Below are 26,665 nucleotides of genomic sequence, written 5' to 3'. Positions count from 1 at the left end.
TTAAGGGTGGAAGATAGAAAAGCCCTTTACCAAATAACACTTTTGAAAGAGCCACAAGTTTCTGTCACCGAGACCTAACCACGTATTCTACCCACAATTCATTTAACCCGAAAGACAGAAAAAAGAAGAGGAGCCAGCGAAGAAAAAGTCTAGTCGAAAAGTAGTCGGACGCAACGCGAAAGGAAACTATAAGTACGATAATTGAAGAAAATGTCAGCTACACACGATGCTACGTGACTTAATAATGCCCCTTGTCTGTTCATAATAACAGCCACATCGTCCGCCCCACCCCCACATCCAACCCACAGTTTCTAGCAATTTCATCATTTTCCATTTCATTAGGGTTTATTGATTGTCTTAGAAAAGTTTAGCTGGCCAAGAAAAACTGTACAGTCTTTTAATTACTAAAATACGAACGCATTCAGAGCGAGAAGGCTGGATGGGCATCCATCAAAGGCAGTCACCATAAACGAACAAAATAAGTCGTGACTGTGATTAAAATGACGAAATTAACATTGCACTATGAGTGTCTAATAGATAGAAATAGATTTATTTTCATTGGTATGGCTCTGTAACTGCCCAATACACATCTGCATCGAAATGATGAATGCTTCGAAAACGGTATTAAACGGGGTTATGGAATATAGTCGGCCGATCCCATTTATTCCAACTGATTAACCTGAAGAAAAGAAAATCCTGATCAAAGATGTGTATACTTTATGGTATATATCACTGCGTAACTTATAATATTTTGTACTGCTATGTATTTGACCCGTTTTGATAAGGGTTTTATTAAGTCATAAAATAAATAAGTATAAATATGTTATTATATGGCCAGGTTGTAAATATGTATAAATTATTCCTAAGAACTGGCAATCGTAGTTTTGGACAAATATGTAAAAAATATGTTTTTTTTAGACTTTCTTATCAGTATTTGGAAGGCAACAGAAAAGTATAAAAACCCCGCCGCAAACAGGCTGATGGATTAGTTCTTTTTCGTTTTATACAAATTGGTCGCAAAATTAATTCATCAAACTATAATACAAAATAATACTTGAAATATGTACTCGTGGCTAATAGGGATTTTGATCCTTCCATATGTGTTCTCTACCAACGACGATGGGTAAGTTGAAGCAAAGAAAATATTCGAACTATTTTATTGAATTATACGACGAATATTTGTATACACAAATATTATAATTCAATTTGTTATACATTAAAAAAACAAAAACTACCAATATATGGAAAAAAAATTATATGTGATGCAAAAAAAACTGTAAATTCTAAATGATTTTGGAAGAGCCGAAGAGTGTCTTTTTAAATGCAACCCAATAATAAAATAGCTCATAATAATAATTTTTATATACTTTCTTGCAAACTTCTGGAAAATCAAAAACAAAAAATGATAAGAACTTTAACTTTTACTAATAAGACTAGAACAAATGACTAACATTTTAATCTGAATTTTCAAGAGTTTCATAAATCATTTTCAAAATAATTCACTTTTTATTCTTATCAATTATTTTTTAGCATATACTCAGTTATGGTTCCTGACACTATAAAATCAAACATGACCTTCAATGTGGCTGTTTCCCTGCACAGTGCCAGTGGAGACTGTAATATCGTTGCCACTCTAAGTGGCCCCTCGTATCAAAAGACCGAGAGGATTCAAATCCAGCCCATGACCACAAAGGTTATTCCTTTCGAAGTGGAACAACTGCCTGAAGGTGATTATCAGCTCACCGTAGAAGGGTCAGGTAGTGTCGAGTTCAAAAAATTTGCGAAGCTAAAAACCGTCGTCGAGAAGCCCTCGATCTATGTCCAGACTGATAAAGCTACCTACAAGCCTGGAGATCTCGTTCAGTTCCGAGTACTCTTTTTAGATAGATATATGAAAGCCCCCACAATTCAAAAGCCTATTACCATATCCATCGCCGATGGAGCTCAAAACCGTATCCAGCAATGGACCGACATTACACCAGTTAATGGAGTATTCTCGGGAGAGCTCCAGCTCTCTGATCAGCCTGTACTGGGCACCTGGCAGCTTACTGTCTCGATTCAGAACGAAACCTTGGAGAAGAAATCCTTCGAGGTAGACAAATACGTGCTGCCCAAGTTTCAAGTGATTGTCAAGACAGAAGAGAACATATTGGCTACCGCTGGAAATATCAAAGCATCAATCACAGCAAAATATACATTTGGCAAGGGGGTCAAGGGAATGGCCACCATATCCATCGAAGGGAGCTCCCAGGCACATACTATCGACATCAACGGCAAGGTCAGTTTAGAGATTCCATTCGTCGCCAGTATGAAGTCACCCTTGAAGGTCGTGGCAGTGGTCACCGAGGACCTCACTGGCATCAGTCAGAACGGGTCCGCTTATGTAACCCTCCACCAGTACCGATACCGACTGGAGTCCTACGAATGGCCAACCATTTTTAGCCCACAACAGGAGCTTAACTTTCCCGTTGTGGTTAAGAATTTAAATGATTCGGCCGTTACTGGTTTGGAAAGTAATGTCAGCTACACCTTCTCCTGCTGCGGTATGAAACGCTTTACCGAAGCGCCGATCAGAAACGGCATAGCCACCGTAGCGATGCTAATGCCCGACTTAAGATGCAGGGTTTGCCACGTAATTGCTACTTTAGAGAACTCAGCGAGTCTAAGAGAATCAATTTGTAAAGAACAAAAATCTTTTCGGCTTGAGATTAACAATTCAAAGTGAGTATTCTTGGGATTCATTCTCGAGCTTATCTTAAATTAATTTTTGTATTTAGACGTCCCAAGTTGAATGAAAGACTACAATTTAATGTGGTATCCGAAAGACCTATTGCGAGGTTTTTGCTCACGATCGTCGCAAGGGGTAATATCTTATACAACTCCTACATTAAAATGAAATCGAACACGAGGAATAGGACTGTAAAGATGACCGTTTCATTCCGCATGATTCCGGAAGCCACGTTCTATGTCTACAGCTTCGAGGGCGAGGAAATGAGAATGGATATGAAGACAGTCACTTTTGAGAAGGATTTCGGCAACTCGGTATGTATTCTGAATGATTCGTCTTTTCGATTTATTATTTTTTTTTATAACTTTTCAGATTCAAATAGCAGATCAATGTGTTCTACTACTCCGAGGTGGAAACGACCTGAGTCGGGAGAATATATTTAGTGATCTTGGCACTCACGGAACTTCTGGCCTTATAATTTTAACGAACGCAAGATTAAAAAGCGATATTATCTATGGTAAGTCTTACAGAACGCAAAAGAAACTCTAAAATTCTAAGTTAATTTAATCTTTTTTTCAGAGGACTGCCATGATGGAGGTGAGTTTTGTTATTTGACTTTAAGAAATTATGAATAAAATTTATGAATAATATAAATTATGAATAATTTAAACACATTGTATGAAATATCTCTAAAAAATAGGCGACATCGTGATTCCTGCTCGTTCTCCGTCATCAACCTCTTCTGAAACATTTAATCCAATACACCGAAACCACTTTTCGGAGACTTGCCTCTTCGAAAATTTAACCGAGTAAGAAAATAATTTTTAACTATCCACGAACTATAACGGGGACCAGGTTGTGTATAATTTCATATAATTCGACAATTTGAAGCCTCATCAACCGATCTGCGTCACAGTAATAGCAGCCAGACTCCAAGTGGTGGCACAGCAAAAACCCTCCTATGTCAAGCTATACGATTACTATGACACGAGCCTCAGTACCGTGGAGTACTACGATGTTGGAGCCTCCTTTTGCGACATCTGCAAGGGCGCCGACTGCGGAAAAGAATGTTAAATATTATGTTTCGTAGCGTTTTTCCTAAAAGGATTATACCCAAATAAAACCAATATTCGTAAAGGTGTGCAACGCAAGGAGCCAACATCCTTTGTTTTATTCCTCAAATATTATTCATGTTGTTCGAAATAGAATTGGATTAAGGATTTTAATTTTAAAATTCCCCGTCACGCATTAGGTGCTCATTAATCCATTCACGATTCTTTGTAACGTTAGCAAAAACGGGTTGGTTTTTCTCGCCGGTCATGTAGCTCCATATTCCCACTACAAAGTATTGGTTCCTCTCGTTGGGACAGATAAGAGGTGATCCCATAAAATTATAGCGCCTGGAGAGGCTGACACTTGACTTGATGCTTCCATCCCAATCACTTTTAGAAGTCTTTGTGGTGTCTACGTCCATCTTAAAAACAATATTTCTTTCTGGCGGAAATTTAGCATATTTAAATACATTCCATCCTACGGCAATGCAGCTAGTGTTAAGTATCGAGGTGCCAAGATCATCGTATTTGCAAACGGGAACTATGTGCCTTGTACGCGGAAAGGCGCTCTCCAGGATCGCCAATGCTAAATTGTATAGGAAATCTGACAATATAAACTTTTTATGCACAATGGTTTTCTTGACTAAGCGATCTTCGTGCGGGACTATCTCGTTGTCCGTTAGAAGGTCCCAGTCGCCAGCCCTCACTATCATGGTCTCATTTGGAGGAAAACAGGAAGCTGCCGACAGAACCACCGTGTGACTTATCAGGACACCGTTGCATATGGGATTCGATGCCGAGTCCAGAATGGCTACCACGAAGGGATACTCCGCAAAGCTAGTCTCGTTGCCACTGCTTTTCACAGTCATATAAAGGCCTTCCACATTGGTAATCCCGCACTGATTATTTGCTGAATTGACTTCACGTGGAGATGGCTGGAAAATCAAAAAAATTAGTTTTAAAAAATTTATCAAATTATAAAATTTTTTAACTAACTTTAAAATATGTAAAAATATTTCTTTTTTACAACAAAAAAAAATATATGTAAAAATATATATATATTTTGTCGAACTTAAGCATATAAGGTTTTTTTTTACAATAGTGCTTACGGATTTTTTTATTTCGCTTTCTTCGCAGCAAGTTTCCAAATAATGGCACAGGTAGTTTTCGGGTCTATCTAATTCAATGATTATTTTTCCAGTACGACTTCCACACTCTTCGTGTTTTACACAGTATTTAGTGAATCCACACGGCTTTCTTATATATATCGGTACTTCAATGGTTGTGGTTGTGTTTGTGGTTATGTTTGTTGATAAAGGATCAGTTCCAATATCGTCGTAGACTTCTTCATTGTTTTCTTCGTATTCATCAAATCTAATATTATCAGTGGGAGTCGTAGTGAGTGGGCTGGTTGTCAATGTGGATAGGGTTAAGGTTGTTGATGCATCATCTTTATTTCCGAAAGAAAGTCTGAAAAGATTCACGTTTAATAAAATTAATAGCGACACAACTTGGATTTTAGCATTGCTCATTTTTTTTAGCTAAAATTTTAATTTTTCTTAAAAAAAACAATGAAACAAGTCGAAACGAGAGATTGAAGACGACTGATTTTCATTCAAATTTTAAAAGATTAAACAAGAGAACACTAGACACAGTAAAGCTTGGCCCCGATTTAAATTAATATACAAAAGAAATATTGATAATATACTACAAAAAATAAGTGGGGTTCATTCTAAAATTATAAAATGGTGCGCCTATTAGGTGGCCCAAGGAACCTGACGAACCATAAATTAGGGTATAACACATTGAATATATGGTATTAATATTGGACAATGTAGGTTAATGCACATATTATGCCACCGTACTTCTTAATAGAGTCTACATATTTTTAAAAGAATGTCCCTATTAACAGAATTATGAATATACATTATTTTGAGTCATCCCTGTTTCATTATCAGCGGCTGATAACGCTTACGAGTTTGTCTCATGTTTCTGTGTTTTTTCAATTGTTGACATCAGTTTCATTTTGGCTCTCCACATAGTATAATGAATTTAATATTATGTATGTCTGTCTCTATAGGTACATAATCCGCTATCTTGGCAGAGTGTCAAGTCGAGTATAACTTTGTGAAACAATTCGTATGCAGTCATAAAGAAGACTTCCCATAGGTATTCCCCACAGGATGCGAGGCCTATGAGCCAATCGGGATGAACTTTTCTGGATCTTACCGAGAATTTGGATCCACTTCGCAATATATGTAATTTTTAAATAAAACATTGGATTACCCTTATTGAAATAAATAACATTTCAGTCTCCCGTCACGAAATGGCTCGATTTTAATTATTCGCCCATGTTTTGTACATTAATAACCACAAAATTTGGACCCACTTTTTGATTTTAAACATTCGATGTAATTTAAATTAGTCTCTTTTGCCAACGTGACTTTTTGTAATTATCCAAAATCTATAAATAATGCATTTAATTTGAATGTTAAATAATAAACATTTGGTTTTGCGGTCGGGTTTCATATTCTGAGTAGCCGGCATTGTTTGCAGGCTGATTAAATTGTGGTTACCTGGATTGATGCCGCATTTGGCAGTAATCAAGTAGCATTCATTTTTACAATGAGTGCGTGTTTATTAGGAAACCCCAAATATAGAGTCGGTTTACTAAAGTGTATAGATAGCTACTAGATAGAAATTATCCATATAAGCAAATTCGCTAGGAGGTAGCTACCTATTTAATTTTTATTTGAAAAAGGACATTTAGAAAAAAAATAAGAAATAGGAACAAATCTTTACTAACAAAGTACCTATAAGATTGCAATGTAAAAGTATGTATGAAATCCTACCAATGCCTATAATTTACAGCACCGCCCAATGTCCTTCGGCTTACTTAACCAATGTTGAGTAACAAACAAAATGCAAAGAAAACAAAAGTGGGTTGGAATCCCCAACCTCATCTTACAATCCCCCTCTAATGCATTGGAGTCCGAAGGACTCTGGGCAACAGGGAACAAATTACAAGTGTTGTAAAGTGTCATTTTTCAACAGGACCCATGACGAGCGGTCAGGGGGTAGGTGAACGCAATGTAGAAATAATCATAATGGCCGAGCGCATATTTGAGACGAAATCTTGCGTGGAAATGTTGTAGAAACAATAGCAACGAGCGCACAAAAACGATGCAAAAAAGAAAGGAAGAAAAATGTGAGGAAATTTCGCCGCCACAAGAAATGACCGAGAAACCAGAGGGTAAGGCGAAAGCTTTCAGAAAAAAAAAAAAAAAAAACTAAACCAAATTCCAATTTGTCAGGAATTTGTTCAATTTTAGTTTTGCGAAGGCGAGGACGGGATAAGCGGTCGCTGGCCCGGTCCCGGACTCAGACCGGATACCGAAAACCCTACCCACACCCCGCCACTGACCATCTGCATGCCCCACACGTGCCGCCATGCAAAACCATAAGAAGCATAACGGGCAACCCCCCGAACCACACCGCCCAGCCCCTCTGCCATTGTGGCACTCTGGCAGTGGCCATTAAAGAGCTGCCACGACAAATCGCACACATTTAACACGCACACACAGTGAACCCGGGGCGATGGGGGAGGACCCCTGTGGGGGAAAAAACTGCACACTTAACAGGCCCACAAAAAACCGTCAGGGGAAACAGCTGTTCGCAATGGCTCAAACAACGTCTCCCAAAGAAGCCAATCGCTAGAGATGGGAGCTGGTTAGAAACGGAAATGGGGCTTATCACTTCCGGCATATGTATTTCTTTAAGAAATGCTATGCTATTTTGCAACATTTAGGACTCTGTTTAGAAAATATTATCTAATATACACTATAGATTTTTTTAAGCTTTCACGTTTTCATCTCAATCCGTTGCCAACAATCAGTTTTCTTTTGCTTGGGGCCTCCCCTAATGACATTTGTATGCCACTGCAGACATGTGCAACTGTCGGGCCCAAAATACACAGCTTTAACAACCTTGGCCAAGGGATCTTTTGTGCTTTTCATTAGCAGGACAGCTTGGCAATTTGCATTGTCTGGTGTAAGAAATAGGCCTGCCTTTCTGGACGGCCAATATCCTATATCTAGTCTCGTTAAACCGAAAAACAATTGTTAGATTATATTTTTCAAATGCTTACATTTAGCCACGGGACAAATTGTCTCCCCAAACAGTTGATAAATATTTGCCAACAAGAAACTTAAGGAAAAAAAATTAGAAAAACGCAAAAACCACTCAATTTTTTGTTGTCTTCGTGAACTGTTGTGTCTGCGAACGCAACAGAAAAGGAGATTTTTGTTATTCTCCCCCAGGCAACATCATATTCGCAGCACCATTCCAACTCCCCGATGGATTTGTGGCTTGGGGAGGAGCTTACTAAATCTGCCGGTGCTGGGGCTGGTGCTTCGAGAGTTTTAATTGAATTTTGAGTGGAGTATTTAGGGATTTGTTATTTATAATAGAAAGAGCACACAGCCCGGGGAGCTGACGCAAATGGAATTGGCAACGTCCGATGTGCAGTGTCATGAAAATATATGGTACCAGACTTTTCATTCTTATGATTTTTTCAAAGTTTTTAAACCACAGATAAAGTAACACGGTATTTACTCACAGAATTTTAAAGGAACATTTATTGGTCGAAATGAATTAGAGTTCGGGGTTTGTAAAAACGAATTGGATATTACTCAGATGGCCCATCAAACAAAAGAAGAATTATTTGAAAACTCTGGGTAACTGAATCCAAACCATAGAAGGCCAGGCTCCAGATCTCCATTATAAGATGTATCCAGGTCAGATACACCGAAATGATTTCAATTTGACGACGGAAAGTCAAAGTGGCCAAATCAAGTCCAGCATCCTTAAAAAGTTGGTACAAGTTTTTGTTGGAAAATTTCATAATCAAAAAGTCCTAAGATTTTAAAATTTATTGAAGTAGTATTGAAGTTGTTATTAGAGGCCAACTAAGGTATGGGTGTGAAAATAATATATTTTCACTTTTACCGAATAAAAAAGGTTAAAAAAAAGTGTATCTTAGATAATTGGATCTCAGATAAGTGGATCTAAGTGGATCTCTTATTTAAATTCTTATTTCTTAAAAGAATATGGTTAACAAATTTATTCGCTGTTCAGAAACAAATGACTTAGTATTATTGTTTGGTTCTTGTTCGGAATTGTGTTATAAAAAGCAATTTGTTAACGCCATAAAAGCTTGACCTCGTTGTTCTTTTTTCGTTTTTTGTTGGATGGTTTTTTTTTTTTTATTATAGTCGATGACCAATTTGAAAAGCAATATGTGGGAGGAAGCCTGGCGGTTATTCGAGCTCCCAATCATCGGGCATGAGACCAGTCAACTCGTTCGCTCGTTCGCTCCGCTGGCCGCCCCAGCTTGTGGATGGCTCGAATTTACAGCAGCTATTTATTTTTGGCCAGCATTTGCGGCACATGTCGCATGGATGGGCTTGGAGTGGCTCTGGCTTTGTTTTCCTTTTACGAGTGTGAGTGCATTTGTTGTTCATTTCATTTAAATTACCCTGTGGCCGACCTCCTTGTCACAACATGTCGGTGGCGTCATATTGGGAACTGTTTGGTATCCCGCAATTCGCAATCGAATACTCATTGACCTTTTTTTTTCCCTTCAGATTTGGCTTTTATTTCTATTTTGTTGTTTTTGTATTGTGGGTTATTGTGGTTTTTTAATCAAGTTGTATGTGAACAAATTTTTGGCAAACGTATAGTGGTTCGAATGTATTGTATTTGAGGGGAAAAAAGTACATTGTACGCAGAATCAAAACAACCAAAAGGGTAAAACGAAATTAATACCTTGAAAATAGATATTATTTTGAAAAATCTGTTAAAGTCCTTGTCAGGTAAGTGTTTTCTTTTTAGGAGTAAGGCCAAAACTTCCGAACTTATTTTTAGAAAAAGTTGAAAGAGGATTAAAGGATCTGTTGTTAGCTGAGCTACTACCAATAAGATACAGACAGAAAACACTCTCTCGTATATGTTTATTTGTTTGCATATACCGGCACTTAAGAGCTCGTATATATTTTTTTGGCTCAAATGTGTAAAAAGGCATGAGCATAATACATTTTACGACTGCGTTATGTGTCTGCCAAAGTATGGAAAATTATTATTTTTCTGTCTGTCTGGCTGTGTGTGTGTGTTTGTAAGCTTTAAACCTATTTCTGGCTGTCAGAGAAAAAGGGAAAGATGTACGACATTTTATTATATTTAAATTACACAAAGCATTAAATATAATTCACTCACCACGCTCCATTTACTAAGGCTATACGAGGCAAACGATGGCATTACTGTCTGCGCATATAAGTATGCAACAACAATGTGCCGTTGAAAATCGCTGTAATACTTTTTCATCAATTATATGATGCGCAAAAATATATATGCTGAGATTTACAATATCAAACATGGCTCACACAGACACACTCATACACAAATGTCCTGCCACAGCTTTGAGCACATACACAAACACACTCATAGACTGGCACACACTTAAAGAAGCACAGATATACGCCGACATGCTCTAGATGGCAAACGCGTCATACTTTACTACTTACTAAATCCATTACAAAGTATTTACGTAGAAAATTGCTTTATATCTCTGCATATCTCTCGGCCGACGTCATCGTCTTCGTTGTCCTCCGCTGTGCGCACATTTATGTATTCGTATGATTATGGGAGTTCCTACAGCTAAAGAAAAAAAATTTAAGTACGTGGAAATAATAGTAAGGGGAAAAAAACCTTTTTTAGTTATGTTCCTTGGTACTCGCTTGGTAAATTCCTCGAAGGAACTTCTAAGGTAGTCGACTTAAGCCCAGCTCAGAAACAACAACACATTGATGGCAAAAAGGCAGTCTGCAGCAATTTATATGATTTTTTCCCCCTTAAATGTCAGTGGCAAATAAGAAAATATTAAAATAGATTTGTGAACGAACGATGAAGGCAAAGACAATGGCTGAGTAGCTACACTGAGGATTTAAATGGAAGACAAAGTCGACAGGCAATTTTATAAGATTATACTCCTAAAATAGCCTTTTCAAAGATCCAAATAAGTATAAATTATAAACTGTTTCATCTAGAAGAGATTAACTTTCTTTTTCCCTGTTACTAACCTATGATTTTTCTTAGTCTATTGTTTATCCAAAACCACAAAACATATACATGAAATTTTGCTTAGTAAACATTTTTTCTTCGAGTCTACTTCATGGGTAGCTATCGTCAGTTCTATGATTTCCATTGCCAAGATGTTGGCGGTAAATCACAGCCAGTTTTTCTCAGCCTTCAGCCCACTTACACACATACTACATGTATCCTACACACAGAGTCATAAAAAATGAAGGCAAAAGTATGCCAAAAGTAAGAAGCTATGTGTGTAATTCATAGAGGATTTGTGTGAGGGAGGGAATTATTCATGCGGACATGATTGTGCTCACAACAATGGAGTTGATCGCAATCAGCGTCGCCCGTCATCATTTTCATCAACTTCTAGAGCCCCATCTCACATATTATACTAGTATTTATGCACGTTATACTTTAGGTTAAAGATTAAATTCTTGAATACTTTGCCAGGTATTTTCAACTTATAATTGCAGGCAAACAAAAATAAGTAAAGTGAAAATGTATAAGAAATAAATTTGTCGTGCAGCGGTGCAAAATGGCAAACGCTGCTGCCTCGAATTGCACTACGAATCACTCTAGCGTGCTATCAATTACTGTGGCAAGTGTTGCACGTGCCACAGACACCGATCCTGCCCCTTTTGCCTTACCCTTGGCCACTATCTAAGTCCTTGGTCCTTCTATCCATTCAGGACAGCTTGCTCATCTCATTGTGTTCCTTGGCATTTGCTCGCCTGGCTTTCCTTTCCAATTTTTTCTATTTTGTATACTCTGGTCGAAGGAGTATTATCCTTCTGATGCAGTCTTTGATATTTAACCATAAATTAAGATCTTGAATTCGTATTTCTTTTTAAACTTTTATGCTTGTTTGAAACTTACTAATTTACCTAAAAATTTTACGAAAATATGGACTAGGGTATATGGGATTCGCTTCCATCTGAATATAAACTTTCCTTCGCCATTTTTTTTTTCTAATTTCTTGTCGCACTTTGGTCGTTGTCTTGGCTGCTTTTTAGTCCAACATTCTGTAAGTGCCATGAACATCGTTGCATTTTCTTGACAATTTCTTTACTTTTTCAGCTTTTCTATTCCCTGCTTTTTGAGGGCTTTCAATTGTTGCACAATTTTTTAATTTTCTGTGTGGCCAAGGAAATGAAAGAGTTGCCATTGCTAAAGGAATTTTCATTTAAGGTGGCAATGCAACATATAGTAATGTCTTGTCGAATTATCCTGTTTATATGCCATTAAAATGGATATTAGATTTCAAATCTCAAAATGTTCTCTACATGTACTTATTTGGGTATTCAATTAACCACAAATGAGCAAACAATTTTCACATTCTCTTATTTGGCCAAGTAAAATCACAATAACTCTGTTGGCCACAAAACAAAACAAACTTCAGAACGAACTCCTGTTCGAGGGTGAGAGCTCCGTATGGGAATTGTTCGGCTTTTGAATAAATTGCAATTTAATTGTATGCAATTTGCCGTCGGGCTTAATGCATAATATCGTAAAAGGACATTGTCCTAAGCCTTCGTAATAAGCCTAACCCCCAAAGCTGGTGTTATTATAATTCGAATACCTCTGAGCTTTGAAGGAATATGGGAAATTTAAAGTTTTGGGTAAAGTGTTTGTGTTTGATAGTAGATGACTGTAGATCTTCTAAATATTGTGCAAGAAATTATCAAATTTGAATTGTAAGCTTTGCTGAGAATATTTTGAAACCAAATTAAACAGAACGCTAACCAAAATTCGTCCTCACACAAGTTTGCCTTTCGTATTAAATGACAAAATGTAATAAGCATTAAATTTCGATGCAACCTGTAAACTGGCAAGATGGAAACACGCAGCCTGACAGCCCAATGCAATTACATTGTAATTACAAGCCACAGCCGGAGAAGGTTTTAAATTTTGTATGTGCTGAGCAAATGTCTAAATGCAATAGCGCTCCCGAAAAGGATTACGAGCAGGATGAGGCGACGTTGCACTTAAGCTGAAGCTTTTGCCATAAACATCCGATATGAGTTGGCTCTCAATGTCTGTGTTGCAATAAAATTACGCTTGAAATGTGGCACGTAATTGTCGGGCCTCTTAGTCGCTTTGTCTTTCTAGTTCTCTAATTGCCGCAAGTGCCTGGTCCTTTGCATGGTTTTAATTAGAATTAGGGCTCTAAGCCGGTGTTTTGATTCTTTAAGCGTCCTCCACATGTGCTCAGTAAATACACTTATGGTATTCCCTAGCCTCTGACCCGCTTCTCCTAATTAGCCAACTCAGATATCCGGAGATGTTTGGTAATCAAAAGTTAGTATGGCCTATAGCTGTAAATTAATTTCCTGGTTACGTTATGCAGCAATTGCAGTTTCCAGGCTCAATTACAGCAAACTTGCTGCAATGCATAAATTTCCAGTACACACGGACCGGGGCCAGGAATCAATGATTAATTTTATGTGGTTTCCAGTTCGATATTAGTTGAAATAGGAGAAGGGCTTCGAGGGCTGTGTGCTGCTAGCCGGGCTCCTTCTTTAATTAGGTCTGCAAGCAGAAGGATGCCGATGGAAAGATGGTTACTAATAATAATACCAAAGTACCCAGTCTTAATATGTATAATGAAACTTATGTAAAGCCTCTTAGGATTTTAAAGCTTTTAAGGGAAATCATTGCTCTTAAAAGTGACTTCTCACGGAAGCCCCGGAGACAAGGCAATGCCCTCTGTTAGGTTTCACACTCATCCGAAATCCGGATATTCCAATTGATAAAAACATGGCTCAAAGAACGCCCAGATCATTAAAAAGCAGAATGTGTGACATTGTGTCAGGCATAATAATAAAATTACAATTGCAGCCCGGCGACAAACAATCGAGGGGAAATGTGCAAAATCAGCGAAAAAAAATCGGTGGGGCGTCTCTCAAGGAAATGTCAAATCAAATTTATTGACTTCCATTGTTTGGCGAAAAAAAAAAAAATGTGGAGGCAGTGACTCCTACTCCAAGTCTCCGGGACTCATTGAAATGTGAAAAGCCAATGACAGGGGACGAAGTGACATCGATGTGCACCTTTTTTTTTGTGCGCTTCTGTCTCGCAGAATCCTGCCGGGATTCGCCTTGTGGCACTTGTCGATTTGTCCTGCACTTTTCCTATTCGTATTTGTGCGCGATTAAAGAGCCGCTTAGCACGTTCGAATGCCTTCCAAAAGGTCCGGAGACAATCAGCGAAGCTCCATTCTTCTGCAGGAATTTAACACACAGAAAAATACAGGGCTGTTACCCAAAGATTACGATGCTATTGATTGCCAGGATAAGCAGTGAGTATTTCTTTCTGTGTATTCTCTGTTGATTTTGCACAATGCCTGCCGGCAGCGCTATAAAAATCATATGCTTGCCTTCATGGCAAGGGGTTGCCTTTAGTTTTTTGCAGCATCGTCTTTAGTTGACTTCCTTTGTTGGCCAGCTAAGTTTGACAATTATTTGCATTGTTCAGTGAAGTCGTTTGTTCAACATGCACATGAATCGGTAACTACAACATAAGTGACTCCATGGTTATGGCTTCCCATCGGGATAGTTGGGTCCTTTCGAAAATCCCTTTCTATTGTGCGCTATCCTTTGAATTTGTTGGGTGCGGAAAACGAAGTTAATACTGCTTCTACAAAAAGTGAGCAAACGATTAAATGGAGTAGAAAATGTTTGGTGAATGATTTGGGTTACTTTGTGTAGGATTAAAGAAACCTCTAGGCTAATCTTATGTACCTCTGGACATAACATTATTATTTTTCATATAAGTAGAAAACAAGAAAGGAAAGAATTCTTCTGCAAATATTGGATGTAGTTGCCCATAGAAACTTCATTTTCAAAATAATTTCTTGTAATACAAATTTTGAAGAAAATCTTGAGCCTTCAAAATACAATAGTTATCGAATTTACGATAAATCAGTTACATGTGTATATAGAAGCTACAACAAAATTACAACATAAAAAATTAAAACAACAAAAAAATAAAAAAAAAAAAAAAATAATAAATAAATAAATTATTAGTTTCCCGATTTTTTGGGCCTGCTTAACTGCAAACTATGAGAATCGAGGAGGAGAGCGTTTTTTTTTAATTAATTTTTTTTTAATTTTATTGAATAGGTACCTAATTAAATCATTTTCTGGAATGTTATCAGACGAAAAAGAACGGTAAACGTTGACCCTTCATTATTCGACTTCTAGGGGCCCTTACAAGTAGGCAATGGGAATATAATGTATGTAATTAGAAATTATAGATTTTTAACTGAGAGGCTGGTTTGGTTATACCAAGAAGCCTGATCAAGAATATATGTACATCTATAATTTATAGGGTGGGAGCTGTCTCCTTCACTGCGTTGCACACTTTTTAACAATATTAAAATCCCCTTTGCAAAGGGTATAAAAATCACTTCATAAAGTCAGTGGCTGTTAGACAGCAGCCACCAATTTTTCTCACACGAATATTCAAAATAAATGTTCTTCGCTTGACCCGAGAGCCTGTTGCCTTTCGACAACGGTCCAGGCAGGCTCTAAAAGAGACAAGCATGTTGCCAAAAAAAAGGAGTAGGTTCTTTTTAAAAGAATCTATCTCTATCTCTGTCTGCTGACTGCCTTTTTAAATGGCTGTTTCCGCTTCCGGTTCCGTTACGTTTGACTTGCCTGCACGTAAATTTTGTGCTATTTTGTGAAAGAAAATTCGGTTGTTCGGCTTGGCTTCCCCCCTCGACTTCACTCATGTCGGCGGTAAATTTTAGTACAATGCATATATAATCTTTTTCACTTATCTTTGCATAGTTTTCTTCTCCCGCGCCAGAACTTTTTACGGTCTGGGGTTAAAAGTAGTGTCGTACATTTGCCGAGCCAGCACCACGCCTCACCACTCGAGATTCGCACCGCGTTGAGAGCCATGTAATGAATGAAAAGTTGGCCGGGAGTTGGAAAAGGTTGCGGCTTCCATGGCTCCAGCAAAAGGTGCAAAGGCATCGCAATTTTTGCAGAATGGCTTGGTTTAGTTTTTGCACTTGTCGACAATCTCGTGACAGATTTATGGGTTAATTATTGTGAATGGTGCCGTGGGAACGTGAAATGGAAAGGAAATGTAGTGAGCAGGTTAAAAATGAAATCAAATTTGTTAGATTATAGCACTGAAATAGTAGTCAGACAAGTATTCAACACAGGATTCAAAATGTTATCGAAAAATGTATAAATCTAAAAATGTTTAAAAATGTGATTCTGTTTAATGGTAAGAGGCCGTCATTTTAAACGGATAAACTAGATAAAAAACTTAGCCCTTCATAGTATAACGGATATCAGAGGAATACAATCAAGAAATGGACAACAAACACTCATCCAAAACCGCAATATACCAAGAAGCCTTCGATTTCCAGCCCGACATCAAGCTGCCCCAGTTGACTCCGAAAGACAGCGATCAGAATGGCTACGATGTGTTCATGGGTTTCGTGGCACTAAGCGCCAGTCTGGGAAACTTTTATCACCATGTGCCAAAGACGATGAAATTTTTGGCCGAAAACGGAACACATCAGCGTGACCCTTGCGAGCTGGTCCTGTTGAACAATTTTCGCAAGGTGTTCGACCACCACAACAATGACCCAGACGAGAAGACGAGGACATTTCATGAGGCCCGGGGCGAATTTTTTATGATTCTTTACCATCTACTGATGGTTGACACTCAGCTAGAGGATAAACAGTCATTTATGCCATTTATGGAATTGTGCTATGAGCTAATCGGTTCCGATCGTCAGAAGAACCTAAAGGAGCACGTTAATTGTTTGCTTGTCCAGGTCAAAAATGTTGTGCATTCTTTTATAGATAAGTATTTAGACTCTAAAATTGAGAGTGTCCGTAATCTGCACGCCGATAAAAAAAGCCTTTCGCTTCAATTAGGAGGCCTAAGTATTAAGAAAGGCATTGGCGTTGTCCATAATCGAAGGCTAACAACAGCCGCTGAGTTGCGGCCAGAGGAAATAAATTTAAATTTGATAAGCCATTTTTCGGATAAATTAGCTATAACCCAAAAAAGTTATTTAGATTCTGAAATAATTCCAAAGGAAAAAGAGTCTTCGTCCAGATCGTCGCCAGACATTTCCAGACAGGATGAAGCAACCTCGGCTGAAGATATTTTTGAGGACTTTCGTGGAAGTAACTTCATCTGTGATTCTAAGGAACCTTTTCATGACTTCAATACTAAGAACGTATCTGAAGACAGTTCTTCTAATGGTTTCGAAAAGGATTTTTTAGTAAGTTCCGTTATAAATATTTGTCAAAAAGCTTCAAGGGAATCTGAAGTATTGGAGACACCTAAGCCTTTGCAAATGGTTCGAAGAAAATATTTTTCCCAGGTATTAGGACCATTTGCCACGAGCTCAGAAGATGATGATCCTCCTTTGCTCGACTTCAGTCCAAAAGATTCGATAGAATCTTTGAACAATATTGATATTAACTCCAAAAAAGAGGTATTTAGTGATTTGGAAAGTAGTTCCGAGAAAAATGTAAAAATTAATCAGCCTCAGCTACCTCAGCCATTAAGTGATGAGTCCTCAATAATAAGTTCAAGCCTAGAAAAGGAATTAAAAGAATCGTCCAATATGATTCAGGAGGCAAAGGACAATCATAAAAATGAGTCACCAAAACAATCTAGGTTGGTGAAGGAAAATATGATGTCTGAAGAAAGTGAATCGCAATTACCATCATTCATAGAAAAACTTAAAACTCTTGGCGACATTACAGCTTCGATTGCTTATCCAAATACTAATGTCAAATGTTTAAGTGATTGTCCAGTGTCCCTTAAAAAGTCTGATGAGGAAATAATATCAAGTATCAAGGTTAAAGAAAATGTATCCCATGATAGTACTATTCAGGGAAATCTAAAAAAAATACAGAACTTGTTTTCCGATTTCAGCAATATAATCGAAACCATGAAAGATGGATCTGAAAGTACCGATTTAAAAATGCATAAGGTTACCCCAACATCTTCTTCATTCAATGGAAGTGTAGAGTCTCCTATAATCGGGCGTAAAGATTATTTAAATTATGAAACTCCTCATTTGGAATTATATGAAAAGAATTCTTCAAGATCATCTTTGAGTAATGAAATTGGTTGTGAAAAACATTTATGTGACGAGCGGAACGACGATGATGAACCCCTCAACCCATTCTTAGGTAAAATTAGCCAAACTTTGAGTGAGTCTAGATTGAATGTTTTAAAGGAAGTGGACAAGTCTTTGACGGAACTCCAAAAAAAGAGTTTGTTACCCAAATCATATATTGAAGAAAAAAATGGTTCTTTGCAAGTGGCTGAAATAAAGAACGACTCGCCAATAGTAGAAATATATAAAAGCTTAAAGCCAAGGAACTCACATGACGATTTGGAAAAGCCTACAAATGAAACTTGTAATAAGCATTCGTCTCGTGAAATTTTAAATAATATTAAACAGACAGCCAGTGATATCAAGCTTAATATTTTGAAGACAATGGATAAATCTTTGTTGGCGTTAACGTCATCTAGTGAAATATCTGAAAAATTCCCAAACTTTCCAAAACCGCCATGGGTTAAAACAAGTATAATGAAAGTGTCAGAGGAGGTATCAACCAAAACTACAATGGATGTTTTAGAGGATAATTGTGTAACGTCTAATAAAGATGAACAGATGGAAGATTGCAATCAGATGAACAAACTAACTACTGCGCCAGACAAAGAAACAGGTTCATGTTCAGAAATTTCTGAGAACGAAATTGTTTCAGATTCCCAGGAAATAAATTCGGAGTCAGATAGAAAATCAGAAAATTTTCTCAAATGGCAGCATCAACGCCATGTAATTGCAGCTCCTCAGGTGATCGTTAAACTCTTGAAATCGAAATCCACCCCTGAGAGGTCTCGGCAGGATGGAAATGAATTGAGTTTCTTCGAACAATTGGATCAGTTCTTCGAGATAATGAACATGGAGAACTGTAGCCTAACCTCGGAAATAAATTTGGCAACAATCCAAGGCAGACTGGGAAAATTTCTTAGTCGAATCAAAAGGCAGTTACCCAATGTACTGAATCACTCCGATTTGGTGGCAGCGGTGGCGAAGTACCAACTGAAGAACCTGCTAACCAGGCAGGAGAGATTCTCGTACGAGGCAGTGAGGTTGCAACTGAGAGATAAGGACTTAGATGGCAAGACCAAATTCGAGGCAGCTCTTTACGGAATGTTGGGCTACGAATCGCCTCTTCTAAAAGCCACCGATGGTAGGTTGCAGATGCGTCTGCCGCACCACCAGGAAAACATCGGTGAGTCGTATTTGATGGTGGCATTCGGCCACTTAGGATATCTCTACCGGTCGCTTCAGGAACATGTTGAGCGACTAGGCCGAAAAGGAGACATTGCAAATGCCGTCAGAAAATGTCTCCAGAAGGAACTTTTGAGCTTCTATGAGTTGTACAATCTGCGTAAAAATCAGCCATGCAGTTTACTTCAGTTGTACAGGGAAACGCGGGTCTTTCAGTGGCGATTTCAATGGCTTCTTCATGTGCTACAAAAATTTATTAATGAAAAGTCTATTATCGTGTGCTTGATTGAGGAGTTGGATAATAGAGTCGGGGCGCAAAGGTTACTAATCCAAAATTGGCTCAACTCAGCCAGCAAGCCTCTGGTTGCCAAACTTTGTCGCTGGCTTATTTCTGACCACCTAACACCTTTGGATCGACATGAGCTTCCTATCGAACGATGCATAACATCGAATAATAATGATTTTTGGCAAAATCGCTATATGGTGACTGACACCTTTTCAAAAGTTTTCTATTCAAAGCTCTTAGAAATGATCCTAAGCATTGGCAAGACTCAGGTGTACTCTCAAAAGTATCTGGGTCTTCCGGTAGAAATCTCTTGCAATATCAAAGATCTGAATTACAAAATGCGTGATGCTTTTACCCAGTTCTACGAGGACAAAGACCAGGAACCTCTATATAAACTACTTTGCAAGCTGCACTTGAAAGTGTCGGGCCGTGTGCTGGCACATTTTTATCAGAAGAAAATCGAGCCTGAGAACTTATTTCAAAATCTTCATCACTACCTAATGCTCGCTGACCACCGCTATTGCAGAGAACTTATCGACATTATGGAGCCCGTCCTTGAGGAACCAGCCAATTCGTATAATGCCGAACTGTTGAACCAGATGGTGGAGCAAATGCCAAGCAAGCCATTGCCAGATCTCTATGTGGCCGAGGCCCCAGGTTCCGGCTCGAAGTGCTGGTCACGGTTCCTTCTTCAATGGCGGTTTCCACCTTACTGGATAGCTCTTCTGGGGAAGGAAACCGAAGAGTACGATATGATTTTTATGGGACTGTGGAAATTCCACTACACCAACTATGTATTCCGCGAAAGGATTGCGCGCCAGCAATATCATTTCAGCAAAAGATTGGAACTCAAATGCTTCAATGGTGTGGCTGAGGTCGATTTGGGCTTTGCCCACCTAATAAAGTACATAGCAGGGGTGATGAAAGTATTGAGAAGCTATTTCCTTGACGAAGTACTGGAGCAGGCTTATGTCAAGCTTCTTAACGACTGTAAGGGGGCCAAGACTCTTGATGATCTTCTGAAGGCAAACCGAGTCTATCTGCAGGATATTAAGGATGGCTGGTTCCAAACTCAAATTTCACAAATGGCTATTCATCAGTTGGAGAGGATCTTTAGCCTTATTATCGATTTGGAGAACCAGCAACACAAGTTTGTCCGTCTATCCCAAATTCTCCTAGACTCTCTGAAAGAAGATCGCGAAAAAAACGAATCCAAATCAGTTAGGTCCCATAGAAATCGAATGCAAGAGTTTTACTGGTCGTGTCAAAATACCTGCGAAGCTCTGAATGTGCTGGAACAACGTTTTCATTTGGCAATGATAGATTTTCTCATCAGCTTGCACCAAGCAAATCGTGAGTCGTTCCGCTTGCTGGCTAAAAAATTAGACTCCGTAGGCTACTATGAGAAAAGAAATGAAAAGTTGTGGCTCATACAACGCTTTGCATATAAAAGGAAGGCAAAGATGCTAAAATCCGATGGCTCTACTTTGCAACAAACACTCTGACTACTAAATACATTTTGTATATTTTTTTACCAACAAGTATGTGTAAATATATGTAGTAATTTACATAAAGTTCGACATTGTTGTTTTGTTCAATATTATTTTTGTGACGAAAGTCAAAAGAAGAAGATATATTTCTTTACATCCACTGTAAGCTAAAGTGATAATTCATTTAGCTGGGGAAAGATGGTTTCTAAGCTCTTTTTTGACTCTTTGTCTATATATAAATTGGATTTTAATTGAAAATTAAGAATCGACTTGGCAATGTTTTCATTGTGCAGCTTTGGAGCTGCCTTTTGTTATGCAAATGTTCTTTATTTTGTGGTCCCGTGTGAATAGGAGCCGAATGGGAGGGACAATCCGGACTACGACGACGACGAGGACGACAGTAAGCTGTTTTAAATTAAAGAAAATAATGGAAAATTTACTTTTTGGCTTACGCTGCGGATAGACAACCCTCTCCATGGCACTGCCACTTCTAATTGCTTGGCGCAAATTAAATGAAATTTTGATTTTCACTTTTCATATTTTTATTAACAACTTATGCTAACACTTTCGCAACAGCTCTCATCTGCATAACTTCGTTCGTTCTCTGAAAACTCGCACTGCGATATCTTTCAGCTGGAATCTCTGCCAGAAAAGTGAACAATGGGCCAAGGATGGCCCAGTCTTGGGCTCTTTGTTATCTGACAAACCCAGCTGGCAGTCATCTCGGAAAGTCTTTCACATATCAGCGACTGAGCTGGATGAATTATAAAGCCAGACCGGCTTCAAAAAAGAATGTCAAGAAGATAATTGAGCCCAGGCAGCAGGCATTTAATAAACTTGATTGGAACGACACGGAGGAGTGTCACTCCGGGGAAGGTTGACAAGGTCTTGACGTGCTGACTCCTTTGAGAATAAGTTAACCGGCTGACTTGCTCGGCTGCTGATAGGCCAAATTAATTTCAAAGGAAATTTTTCTTTCTGCGAAGCGTTTTTTTAGGACATGTGAACCATTTTTCCACTTGGGAGTGTTGGTCGGGAAAATCTGAAATAATTTTGTTGGTATTTTTGAATTTTATGGATTCAATTATGTTGTTTGCTTTCCTTGGAAAACCACCATATCAATGAGAACAATAATTTTTGCCCACCAATATAATTGTTTGCCGTGTCAAATTAAACTATAAAATTTATTATTATGTCCGTTGACATACTTGAACTGTGCTAGGCAATAAATTCCAATACAAAGTGGCCGTTTCGGCTCGTATTTCTCCACCCAACGATATTGACAATTTGCTGTCAGTTTTTCTCGCCCAAACGCCGTACAATTTATGTGGCTGGGGCTAGGGCTTTATGAAATACTTCTCATTACAGCGCCAAGGGGAGGGAAGTCAATGGCCACCGAGATGGCTGGAACATATTTGAACTATTTTCATTTCGATTGCCAACGGTTTGGCGCAGAGAAATCAATTGAATTGCCATTTCACATATGAAATGGTCATTTGTCAATGAACAACAATTGGAGGGCGTGGTCGCAGATGGCTTGAACTGCTGTGGTGGTATGGGCTGGAGCCGGAGATGGGATGACCGCTGCACAGTTGTGTGGTCACTCAAAATAGCCGCATAAATATGTCCTTCTCGTCCTGGCCGAGGACGACGATCTGCTGGCACTTTGCTCCTCCCACCAGCTAAATTGTTGGTCGTTATTAAATTTCCGCTGCGTTGAGTTCTCATTTCCGTTTCAATGGTCATTGCAGCTGCCCGTCGTTCAATGGCCAAAGGATGCTTTCACGGGACATAGATATACACCCACAGCCACACACATGCCCATACAAATCGACGTGCATTGTATAAATATTTTCGGTCCTAACTTTATAAACAAAAGGGGTTACCACACAAAAAGCCCCCGCAGTCGCACTCGGCCCACGTGGCGTATGCGTAATATTCGATTATTATTTTTATTATCGTTTCCCAGAGCCTATACAATAATCCTCATTTATCCAGTATTTGTGGCGATCAAAAATTGATTCTACAATTGAAATGTTGTTGCGTTTGAAACATATACACGAACAAATAAATGGGCTTGGCTTTTTAGCTAAATTGAAACTAATTGAAATATGTGGATGCCGCAAGCCGATGAGAGGGAGAAGTGGGCCAAACTTTTGCCATAAATTTCAATGGGAGGGCATTTTTGGTATTTGGCTCCCCTTATCTCGGTTATAGTTCTCTTTCCTGTTTAATGTTTTACTTTTACGCCATCGGGCCGTGACCTTATTTATTGTTTTGTTGTCACAGCTTTCTATTATACTTTATTTTGGTTTTCTTTAGTGTTACTCGAGCTTCTTGTAATTATGTCTTGTTTTCCAAGCGTTTTCCATTTTCTTCACAAACTTTCACTGGCATATGGAGTTTGTAGAAACTTTTTCATCAAATTGGTTGCTAGAAATTAACTTGCCCGTTTAATTAGCCGAAAAATGCTTTAACGGCATTATGCCCCTAAAACCCATTAAATATTATGGTTTTTAATGAAAATATAATGCAATGCCCATCAAAGAACTCCCCTACTTCTGTCCCATGGGTCTCTTTTATTTTTGGCTTTTCTTTTGTGGCCGCAGCTCCTTGGCCGCAACGAAAAAAAAAACTGAAAACAAATAAATAACAAAATTATTCAAAATTATGGGCGACTCGTTGTAACTCTCCTCATGGCCCCCAGTCTTAACCCTTGTGCTCCGTTTCATTTTCCGCCTTTTTGGCCGTACTCATCCGAGTTTTTTATTAAACCCACACCATCATCCACCGCCGGCACAAAGGAAAATCTTAGAAAATGCATTAAAAAGGCGCTAAGTAAATATTAAAATTCAGCCAGACAACGGCGTGCGAGTGAAAGCGAGATTTTAACCCATTTTATTATTATTACTATTGTTATTGCCCCGACTAAATAGAACTGGCTAATGGCCTTAGCCGTCGGACAATGTGGTCCAGTGGTCCTGGTTGTTTATTTACGCCGTCCGCTAATGGACAGCGCGGAATTGCTAAAAGAGTTTCCTTCGGTTGATATTATTTATTGCGCCAGGCGATGACGACGAGGCCGAGAACAAAGGATGTAATATTTATTCATTTATTTATTGATTTATGGCAGGGCATTTAAATCAAAATCCAGGCAAGAATGCTGAACATTTTATCAATTTGATATGCCTATTTATTATGATGTTTGTACTTTTCACCGCTTGAGTCGCTCCCACCCAGTCGGCTTCATGAAATTTATGCCTCCACTGACCACAAAAGATTCATCTTCATTTCGTCTGTCCATGCACACCCCTCCGGGCCGGCCACCCATCCACGCCCATGCTTGATTAGTTGATGACACTTTGGGCGGGAGCGAACGAACTCGGCTCTAACAATGTGTAGTTTTCCCATCCACAACTTGGCCTGTGGTGTTTGTGGCTAATTTGATAAATACGCGCGCGTTTATTCAAATCAATCAGCGTCAGAAGCCACCACGGGTGGCTTGGGTTGAAGACAAAGGAGGCGAAGCCTTATCCAGTCGAGAGGACAAGTCATTGGCATCGTCTTCGCATCGCCTCCCATCGCTTCAGATTATCTTCTCTCCTTCAGGATGCACACATCTTGTGGCATATAAATTTCAGCTGCTTCCACATGCACATCGGGCTATAGACACACACGCACAGGCACACATCGCTCTTCGGAGATTTCATTAATGTGCGGTTAACTATAATGAGCCTGGTAGATGGAAGCACACCACGGGGAGGTCCTTTGGTTAAGCTGAGCTAACTGAAATCTTTTGGCGAAGGCGATGGGGCAATTTATTTGAACGGAAATTCAAATTATCTCAGGCCTTTTGTGTCTGATTAAAATAAGATATTTCTATTTAATGTAAGAAAATATTGAACACAGCTATAAAGTTTCTTCTGTAAATTAACTTTATCCCTCCACATTTGCCAGTTCATTTAAAAAGCATATGGTGTGAAACAATTTTGCGGTGATATTCCCATAATTCACAATTGAAAATGACACTGCTCTTAAATCACATTAGTCCAAGGATTCCGCTCTAGAAGGGAAAGCTTGATGCTCATTTTCCTAATGATTTCACGAGTCTTGAAAGTCAAGAATATATGTGTAGTTTTGCAACCTGAGCTTTGGGTATTTACCTACTGGAGGGTGGACAATCAGCATAAACTCCAAATGCAATCAAAATGTTGAAATAAACTTAACAAATCCCCCGTAAAGTTTTCTACTTTTTTTTGTACAGCACATTTTCTCCACCTGTCAGCGGGAGAAATTTTGTGGGTAGTGTTTAGTCCTTCCACGGTTGACTTCTGCTTCACGAATTTTACTCCATTCCCGCCCAAAAAAGGGGTTGCAGAAGCTTAGAGCTTGTGGCTGCGTATACGTTGCGTATACGTAATAAATTTCGCAATTGCCAGAGGAAAACTGTCCGCAAAAGTGTAATTGTAATGTTTGCTTTCGCCCTCTGTGTTTCGCTGTATCTTGGTTTATAGTTGGATTTTCTTGTATTTGCCAAGCGCTTGGCTAGCGGACTTGGAAATGCCGGTGAGGACAGCTCCTTAATCTATTTTACGCAATTTTTATAAAAAGAAGTATGCATTAAAATGCACATATGACTGGCAGTTTTATTTGGTAAGAGGGTGCAGAGCTGTTTCAGGTGTCCTTAATTTTAATGAAATAAGTATAAACTATTTGGAATGTCTGGGTGCAAAAAAGAATTGCATTTCTTCAACCATTTCTCGCTGAAGTCCCGTTCGATTGTCTAATAAATGTCAGACTTACATTTTGACGTATAATATTAAATTTCACGCACTCAACGACATTCCCGCCACTTATTCCCAAGAAAAAAGCTCATTTAAAAAAATTCCTTCAATGATAAAAGGACTAAATTGTTTGTCAGGCGATTCATTAGGCGATGAAAAAAGTTCCATTTGAATCTGACATGCAAGAGTGTCAAATTACATTAATTTGGATTCTTTCTTGAGGAGTCAAGGCCTTTTGCCACTCTGACAACCGAAATCTAATAATGTAAGGATTTAAAAACTTTAAAAGTGCCATCATCCAAAGAGAATCAATACAAATATGACCCAAAAATGGACAAACATTAAATATTGATTGCCAAAAATGAACATGACTGAGAACAAGAGAGGCATTTATTGTAAAATATATATGCCGGAGTGTATTGGACTTTCAAAGCATAAAAGTTGTTTATTCGCATCCATCGCTGCCTTTCATATTGCCTGTTGTGCAGTTTATTTGCTCCGATTCCATTTTTAATTTCCTGACGTCTGGGTGTTTATTAAATTTTATTAGCTCTCTACTATATTGGATTCCACGTTTTTGTAGAGCCAGGGGTGGTGTCCTGCCTTGTTTAATATTGACAAAGCGTGTTTGCCTGCCTTTCGTGTTTCAAACGAATTCAGATTTTTTCAACTTCGACCAGTTACTGCGCCCTTGATCAATATGAGATTGAGTATGTCTCTGGAAGCTCCTAATGTTACGCCAACCGATTACACATCTTAAACTAGTAGAGCCATAAAATAGCTTCAAATACACATATACTCCTCCTCGTTCGTTTGAAAAGAGAGGCACTGACTGACAGGGATAAGGGGGGCTCTGTAGGTTGGGAGGGGGCATAAAAAACTAATAAAATTT

General features: G+C 38.6%; 3 protein-coding genes across 6 annotated transcripts; 2 read left to right on the top strand and 1 right to left on the bottom strand.

Moving 5' to 3' along the window:
* Positions 1–2,828: 2,828 nt before the first annotated feature.
* LOC122321692 (uncharacterized) lies at positions 2,829–3,887 on the top strand. 2 transcript variants are annotated; one of them, XM_070276831.1, is made up of 5 exons: positions 2,829–3,042; positions 3,101–3,245; positions 3,308–3,325; positions 3,429–3,583; positions 3,645–3,887. In XM_070276831.1, the coding sequence occupies exons 1-4, from the start codon at positions 2,893–2,895 to the stop codon at positions 3,539–3,541; spliced, it is 426 nt and encodes a 141-aa protein (XP_070132932.1). In that variant the 5' UTR covers positions 2,829–2,892; the 3' UTR covers positions 3,542–3,583; positions 3,645–3,887. The 2 variants fall into 2 exon arrangements, with proteins under 2 accessions (XP_070132932.1, XP_043068489.1); XM_043212554.2 differs by having other exon boundaries at positions 3,429–3,537; positions 3,620–3,667.
* On the bottom strand, positions 3,862–10,376 carry LOC108125311 (phenoloxidase-activating factor 2-like). 2 transcript variants are annotated; one of them, XM_070276830.1, is made up of 3 exons: positions 10,362–10,376; positions 4,890–5,250; positions 3,862–4,715 (listed from the first exon to the last, which is right to left on the bottom strand). In XM_070276830.1, exon 3 carries the CDS (start codon positions 4,647–4,649, stop codon positions 3,957–3,959), a length of 693 nt encoding a protein of 230 aa, XP_070132931.1. In that variant the 5' UTR covers positions 4,650–4,715; positions 4,890–5,250; positions 10,362–10,376; the 3' UTR covers positions 3,862–3,956. The 2 variants fall into 2 exon arrangements, with proteins under 2 accessions (XP_070132931.1, XP_017096929.3); XM_017241440.3 differs by lacking the exon at positions 10,362–10,376 and having other exon boundaries at positions 4,890–5,374.
* Positions 10,377–16,015: 5,639 nt separating this feature from the next.
* Positions 16,016–21,076, top strand: t-Grip91 (testis-specific gamma-tubulin ring protein 91). 2 transcript variants are annotated; one of them, XM_043212625.2, is made up of 2 exons: positions 16,016–16,164; positions 16,221–21,076. In XM_043212625.2, exon 2 carries the CDS (start codon positions 16,253–16,255, stop codon positions 21,002–21,004), a length of 4,752 nt encoding a protein of 1,583 aa, XP_043068560.2. In that variant the 5' UTR covers positions 16,016–16,164; positions 16,221–16,252; the 3' UTR covers positions 21,005–21,076. The 2 variants fall into 2 exon arrangements, with proteins under 2 accessions (XP_043068560.2, XP_070133222.1); XM_070277121.1 differs by having other exon boundaries at positions 16,065–16,164; positions 16,211–21,076.
* The last annotated feature ends 5,589 nt before the right edge of the window (positions 21,077–26,665 follow it).

This window comes from Drosophila bipectinata, chromosome 2L, assembly GCF_030179905.1.
Source record: "Drosophila bipectinata strain 14024-0381.07 chromosome 2L, DbipHiC1v2, whole genome shotgun sequence".
Lineage (NCBI taxonomy): Eukaryota > Metazoa > Arthropoda > Insecta > Diptera > Drosophilidae > Drosophila > Drosophila bipectinata.
The sequence above is the reverse complement of the archived record's forward strand: the minus strand, read 5'-3'. Positions and strand labels throughout refer to the sequence as shown.